Source organism: Pseudoliparis swirei, chromosome 22, assembly GCF_029220125.1.
Source record: "Pseudoliparis swirei isolate HS2019 ecotype Mariana Trench chromosome 22, NWPU_hadal_v1, whole genome shotgun sequence".
In the NCBI taxonomy this organism is placed as follows: Eukaryota; Metazoa; Chordata; class Actinopteri; order Perciformes; family Liparidae; genus Pseudoliparis; species Pseudoliparis swirei.
In genome coordinates this window covers 2,192,948-2,200,447 of record NC_079409.1, presented here as the reverse complement: position 1 = coordinate 2,200,447, position 7,500 = coordinate 2,192,948, and the positions used below count along the sequence as shown (strand labels likewise).

Below are 7,500 nucleotides of genomic sequence, written 5' to 3'. Positions count from 1 at the left end.
TTTTATTTTTGTTTTAAGTGTTTTTATTTTATTAAATTAAAACCCGTCAGAGGATAAATAGACCCGGTTCATCAGACCGGGACCACCACGAGCCTTCAGACCGGGACCACCACGAGCCTTCAGACCGGGACACATCCCCAGCCTCGCGCGCACAGCTGGTTTTCTTCTCTTACATATCAAATATATCAAATTTTATTATTTTTATATCATAAACCTCTTGCCAGATCCTAGTGCAATAACTGTAATAATAACATAATAATTATTACCACTGTACACATTCATATTTACACGATGTTGATCTGCACTTCACATATTTCATTTACACGACACACATACACACACTTTGCATTTTGCACACTCTGTCTATATTTAATTTAATTTTACACTGCAGTCATTAGTATTATATTTGTGTATGCATATATGTTGTGTATATATATATATACATTTATATTTTATTTTGTATTTTATATTTTACTTTGTATACTTTGCACAGTCATTGTATTACATTTGTTTGTGTGTGTGTATATATATACATATATGTTTCATTTTATATACATATATATACTTCATTTTGTATTTATATTTTACTTGTATACTTCTATATCTTTCATCCCTGTTTTTTATATTTCATATTTTATTCTCGTGTGTTTAGTTTATTGGTGCTGCTACTGTGATGACAAATTTCCCCTTGGGGATTAATAAAGTATATATCTATCTATCTATATATCTAATAAGGATTCAGAGCAGATCTGTGGGATGAAAGCTCCGCGTGACGTCACGTGATCTTCACTCAAATTGTTGTTTGCGTCATCGAAGGTTATAATTAACCTAATTATAATTATTCTTTAGAGTTAAAAGCAGCTCCCTCTCTCTCTCTCTGGTGGTCGCGCGCACGCTGACCTGCCTCCTTGGGCGAGGTGTGTGTGTGTCTGTGTGTGTCTGTGTGTGTCTGTGTGTGTGTGTGGGGGGGGGGGGGGGTTAGATTAAATGCATCTGATTATGCTTATTATTTATTTGGCTTCTGTTCCCCGCAGGGGGGGGGGGGGGGGGTCACCCTAACGTCATTAACGGAAGTTGATTGAGACGTAGAACTCCACGTGACATCCGGGTATCAGGGCTCCGCTGTTATCTGTGTTCCTGGAGCACAGTGATGGGAATCAGTGGCAGGGGCCTGGGCCTGGACCTGGGTCTGGGTCTGGGTCTGGGCCTGGGCCTGGGCCTGGGCCTGGGCCTGGACCTGGGCCTGGACCTGGGTCTGGGCCTGGGTCTGGGCCTGGACCTGGGCCTGAGTCTGGGTCTGGGCCTGGACCTGGGTCTGGGCCTGGACCTGGGTCTGGGCCTGGGTCTGGGCCTGGACCTGGGCCTGGACCTGGGCCTGAGTCTGGGTCTGGGTCTGGGTCTGGGCCTGGACCTGGGTCTGGGCCTGGACCTGGGTCTGGGCCTGGACCTGGGTCTGGGCCTGGGTCTGGGCCTGGACCTGGGCCTGGGTCTGGGCCTGGACCTGGGTCTTGGCCTGGACCTGGGCCTGGACCTGGGTCTGGGCCTGGGTCTGGGCCTGGACCTGGGTCTTGGCCTGGACCTGGGCCTTGGCCTGGGCCAGGGCCTGGCTCACATGTGATCCCCGATGTGGATCAGGACTCCTCTAAACATGCACCGTCATAGTCCAGACCTGGACCGCCAGACCGGAGGGTTGTAATCATCATTAACTCTTAATATAATATGTATATAATATTTATATTAATAATATATTAATATTATATTAATATAATATTCAGAGAGAGAGAGACCTTCAGAGAGAGAGAGACCTTCAGAGAGAGAGAGACCTTCAGAGAGAGAGAGATACCTTCAGAGAGAGAGAGAGACCTTCAGAGCGAGAGAGAGAGACCTTCAGAGAGAGAGAGAGGCCTTCAGAGAGAGAGAGAGACCTTCAGAGAGAGAGAGACCTTCAGAGAGAGAGAGAGAGAGAGACCTTCAGAGCGAGAGAGAGAGACCTTCAGAGAGAGAGAGAGACCTTCAGAGAGAGAGAGAGAGACCTTCAGAGAGAGAGAGACCTTCAGAGAGAGAGAGAGACCTTCAGAGAGAGAGAGAGAGACCTTCAGAGAGAGAGAGACCTTCATGAAGGTCTCTCTCTCTCCTCCAGCGTCTCTTTGTCTCGTTTAAACTTTTACTTTCGTTTAAAAGTTAAAAACAACGTCTTGACTTCATAATCTGGATATAATAATAATTGAGGCGAACACAGCAGCTGACCAACAGAGGAGGTGTTTTATCTGAGGAGGAGGCCTCAGACCCCCCCCCCCCCCACACACACACACACACTCACTCTCTCTCTGACAGCGCTGCCAGTTTAATTACACTCGAAGGCCGTAAACTTTACGGCGGCGGTGGAGTCGGCGCGGCTCGTCTGCCAGAATCCACAGGCCGGTTTTCATGAACCCAGAGGGGGGTGTGTGTGTTGTGTGTGTGTGTGTTGTGTGCGTTTGTGTGTGTGTGTGTGGGGGGGGGGGGGCGGCCTCTGACTCCACGGCCTGAACGGACACCTGTCGGCAAACCGGTTTCATCCGGATCGATGACGTCGTCTTTTAAACGCTTCCACAAAACAAACGTCGCGGAGTCGAAGGGTCCAACGTCAGCCAGAGGTCAGAGGTCAGAGGTCACTGGCAACCAATCAAGGTTGTTTAAGGTCTTGATTTTACAGGTTGAGATCAGATCAGCGGCAGGAGGGATCAGGTCGAGATGAAGAGGTTATTGTTTTGGAGTCTCCTGAGGGTTTCTGTCTCCTACCCAGAATCCCTTGTGCTTCGGGTCGTTTCCTGCCGTGGGTTCGGGTTTCATTCTCACTCGTAACCAACTTTTCTTTTTAAAGACCTCGCTTCAAAATGTCTCTTAAAAGAAAGAGTTAAAGCGGCGATGTCTTGTATATTGTTTTGGCCACTAGGGGGCAGCAGAACGAGCCGCGGACTCCTGAAGGAGAGGACTCAAGGCCCTAGGACACTTAGTCGTCTCCTTCAGCTCAGTGACCGTGGTGGAGCTCCTTTCTGAGCTTCTTAGAGGTCAAAAAAAAACACAAGGGGATCTCACGATGTGTCACTTTGGCTCCTCCCCTTTGCTGTCGCCTCAGTGTATTTGACCTTTGTGCCCCCCCCCCCCCCCCCACAGGTACGGAGGCCAGCTGTGAGAACGAGGGAGAAGTCCTCCACATCCCCAACATCACCGACAACCCCTGCATCACCTGCGAGTGTCTGGTAAGTCACCCCCCGCCCCCCAGGTGCTGTGGCTCCGCCCCCCGTCTGCTCGCCGCCGTCCTCTGATAGCGATATTTGTGAAAGCTGATTATTGAGCTTCTTATCGGAAATGTTGAGAACGATTTGTCACGCTGACAGGACTCTGAAGTGTGTGTGTGTGTGTGTGTGTGCGTATGTGTGTGTGTGTGTGTGTGTGTGTGTGTGTGTGTGTGTGTGTGCATGTGTGTGTGTGTGTGTGTGTGTGTGTGTGTGCGTATGTGTGTGTGTGTGTGTGTGTGTGTGTGTGTGTGTGTGTGTGTGTGTGTGTGTGTGTGTGCGTATGTGTGTGTGTGTGTGTGTGGTGGGGGGAGTTGGTCTTCATGATACATTTTGTCAGCAGTTGTTTTTTAAGTATTTATAAAACCTGAATGATCCCACAGAGCGGGAAATCAACTTCTTTCTTCTCCTTCTCTTCCTCCTCTTCCTCCTCCTCCTCCTCACACTGTCTTGGCCCGACAGTTAAAACCAGCCTACAAAACGTTCGGGTACGACATGTGCTCTTTGACCCCCCCCCCCTCAAAGCCTTCCCTCTCTCTGTGAGAGCTTCTCGTTCAGGAAGCAGGCGCCGTGACCTTCAGTGTTGACCTCGTACCTGAGATCAACCATCGGAGTCAACGGGATCATTTATCGTTTTCTGGATGAACATCGGATTATTTTTGTACGAAAGTCCTTCATAAAATGAGAAAAGTCCCACAGGAGAACACAACGGGTTTGAGAAGGACCGCTTATTCATTCATGCTCTATTGTTATAAATATCCATAATTTGGGAGCATTGTGGGGCATTTTTAGGCCTTTAACCGGGTGTTAGAGACGCCGCGGTATAAGAGCGATAATGCACCGCGGGGCGTTCGCTTATCAGACCATAACGGAACCGGTGGAGGAATATAATAGCACAAGACATACAAACGCGACGCTCCACATCCGAACGCCGGCTCCCGATTGGCCGGCCCTCGGCCTGCGGGCCGACTGAGCCGTCCTCTGTGCTATCAGGCAGACATCAGCCGGCTGAATGCTATCAGTCATCAGCAGGCAATGGCCGGCCTTTCATCTCTACTTTAACACACACACACACACTACACAAACACACTACACACTACACAAACACACTACACACACACACTCATAAAACTAAATTTGGCCTTTGTTTATCTTCTGAAAACTACTAAATCTTTTTTTCCTTCATGCTCAAACTTCCCAGTTTCACCTGTTCTGTGTTAAAAGGTGAACTTTAGTATTCTGCCCTTTGCCACACGGTGACCTTCAGAAACTAAAGAAGAGGCTGAACTCCTGTTGATGACCACCGACTAATGAGGAAACATAAATCCCAAAGTTCCTCCTGCTCTAAACATCCTCATCATTATTTCCCACTGTCCCTGAACACACCGCAGCTTTTCTCACGTAAAGATGTCGTATTTTATCCTCGACTTCACTCCAACCCCCTAAAAAGATGAACTCTCCGTGTCACGGGTAGTCTGCAGGGGGGTTGGGGAGCCACCGAGGCTCCAGTGTCACTCACTTTGATGGTGTGGGGGGGGGGTCCAGAGTACCTGCTAATGGCTGTGTGGGTAGACACACACACACACACACACAGACACACACACACGCACACACACACACGCACACACACACACACACACACAGGAGCCATTGTGTGTAAAGGCCAGGAGTGGAAGTGGCTGACAGAGTGACTGACAGGCCGTCTCTCCGTCTATCTCTCTGTTCGTCTCTCCGTCTATCTCTCTGTTCGTCTCTCCGTCTATCTCTCTGTTCGTCTCTCCGTCTATCTCTCTGTTCGTCTCTCCGTCTCTCGCTGTCGTCTCTCCGTCTATCTCTCTGTTCGTCTCCGTCTATCTCTCTGTTCGTCTCTCCGTCTATCTCTCTGTTCGTCTCTCCGTCTCTCGCTCTGTTCGTCTCTCCGTCTATCGCTCTGTTCGTCTCTCCGTCTATCTCTCTGTTCGTCTCTCCGTCTATCTCTCTGTTCGTCTCTCCGCTCATCTCTCTGTTCGTCTCTCCGTCTATCTCTCTGTTCCTCTCTCCGCTCATCTCTCTGTTCGTCTCTCCGTCTCTCTCTGTTCGTCTCTCCGCTCATCTCTCTGTTCGTCTCTCCGTCTCTCTCTGTTCGTCTCTCCGCTCATCTCTCTGTTCGCCTCCGTCTCTCGCCTGTTCGTCTCTCCGCTCTCTCTCTGTTCGTCTCTCCGCTCATCTCTGTTCGCCTCTCTCCGTCCTGCTCATCTCTCTGTTCGCTCTCCGTCTCTCTCTCTGTTCCTCTCCGTCATCTCTCTGTTCGTCTCTCGTCTCTATCTCTCTGTTCCTCTCCGTCATCTCTCTGTTCCTCTCTCCGTCTGTCTCTCTGTCTCTCTCGTCTATCTCTCTGTTCCTCTCTCCGTCTATCTCTGTTCGCCTCCGCTCATCTCTGTCTGTCTCCGCCTCATCTCTCTGTTCGTCTCTTCATCTATCGCTCTGTTCGCTCTCCGCTCATCGTTCCTCTCTCCGTCTCTCGCTCTGTTCGCCTCATCTATCGCCTGTTCGTCTCTCCGCTCTATCTCTGTTCGCTCTCCGTCTATCTCTCTGTTCGTCTCTCCGCTCTCGCTCTGTTCCTCTCTCCGTCTATCTCTCTGTTCGTCTCTCCGTCTCTCGCTCTGTTCCTCTCTCCGTCTATCTCTCTGTTCGTCTCTTCATCTATCGCTCTGTTCCTCTCTCCGTCTATCTCTCTGTTCGTCTCTCCGTCTATCTCTCTGTTCGTCTCTCCGTCTCTCGCTCTGTTCGTCTCTCCGTCTATCTCTCTGTTCGTCTCTCCGTCTCTCGCTCTGTTCGTCTCTCCGTCTATCGCTCTGTTCATCTCGTCGTCTTCTTCCTCTCACTCGTCGTCTCGCTCCTCTTCCGATTGGATTTTATTATTTATTTCACTTTGTTCATATTTTCACTATCACCCAGGCGACCGCTGTTAAAGTCCCAGAGTCATCGTTGACTTTCACTTAAAGGTACAGCGCGCAGCGGGATATTATTTACGTGTGTTTTTCACACAAAAAACATTGTTCGGATGAGGTTCAGTTGATTGCAATATGCAACATCGCCACTAGGGGGCGCCACTTCCGACACGCTGCACCAGTAACAAGACCAAAAACACTAGAGTAGTTTCGTTGTAAGTAAACCGACACCGGAACTTTATTTTGAAAGGTAACGAGCAGCGAATAACTTTTTTTGCCGGAAAATTCAAATAAATCGTAAACAGACGTGTTCTTGAGTCATTTTAGTTTAATTTGACCTCGCTGGGAACAAACATCGGCTCAATGAAGTGTTCACGTTTACGACTTTACCAGGAGGTCAAAGGTCACGGTGGACGCGCTCATCGATGGAGCGAACGTTCCCGATGCACGGAGGTCAAAAGGTCAAAGCGTGTCAACGCAAACAGCTGATCCATACAGGAAGTTCACCTGATGACATCACCATCTATCAGCTCATGTTTCCTCTTCTCCGTCTCTCTCGTCTTTGAGGGCAGGAAGTGAAGACAGAGACAGGAAAACTAGACGTACAATATCATGAAATAACGTTTTTATCTCAAACTTCATTTCATGAACTTTCTGCAGGAGGAGAAACTTGTTTCAAAGTGAACGACACCCGAAGTGTTCCTCTTTGACGCATCTCTCCGGTTATAGATAAATATTTTATACTGGAACTTTATTCAGAACTTCAAGGTGAGTTCAAGGGATCCGCGGAGTGCAGGATTCTCTGACTCCCTCGTTAATAAAGCGTAACAAACTTCTTTAAGTCATAAACCGATTAATCAACAATTAAAATAATCACTTGCTGCTGCCCTTCATGTTAATATCATAACATTATATATTATATATATTCTTCATTGTTCACTACTTGAAGCTAAATATTCTGGATTGTTTAAAAATATATATTTTTTTATAATAAATAATGTAATCAAATTAATAAATAATGTGTTTTCTTTTGGATGTCGTCATATTTGTGTAATACATTATTTTAATAACCTCAAAGCTTCTGAAGAAGATGGTGAAACATTTAATATTTTAAATGTCTAAAGTAAACATGTAAGTAAGTCAGAATTTGTTTTATTTTGGGGGGGGGGGGGGTCCAGGGGGTCCGGTCCCCCGTCTGGTCCCTAAGCCGCCGTGGCTCCTGCTCTCGGCCGAGGGGTCGCGACCTGTTTGTTTTGGAGGGAAGGTGAAAGGTGGAAGGTCACGGTGTCGAA

At 48.1% G+C, this 7,500-nt stretch overlaps 2 protein-coding genes across 2 annotated transcripts in view; both read left to right on the top strand.

The window, feature by feature from the left end:
* Positions 1 to 7,500, top strand: part of LOC130187965 (protein PTHB1-like) — a 184,934-nt gene that overhangs the window by 78,603 nt on the left and 98,831 nt on the right. The window lies entirely within an intron of this gene.
* Positions 1 to 7,500, top strand: part of bmper (BMP binding endothelial regulator) — a 26,260-nt gene that overhangs the window by 940 nt on the left and 17,820 nt on the right. The window contains exon 2 of the mRNA XM_056405891.1: positions 3,157 to 3,242. Within this exon, the coding sequence (XP_056261866.1) occupies positions 3,157 to 3,242 (86 nt within the window). The remainder of the gene's footprint in view (positions 1 to 3,156; positions 3,243 to 7,500) is intronic.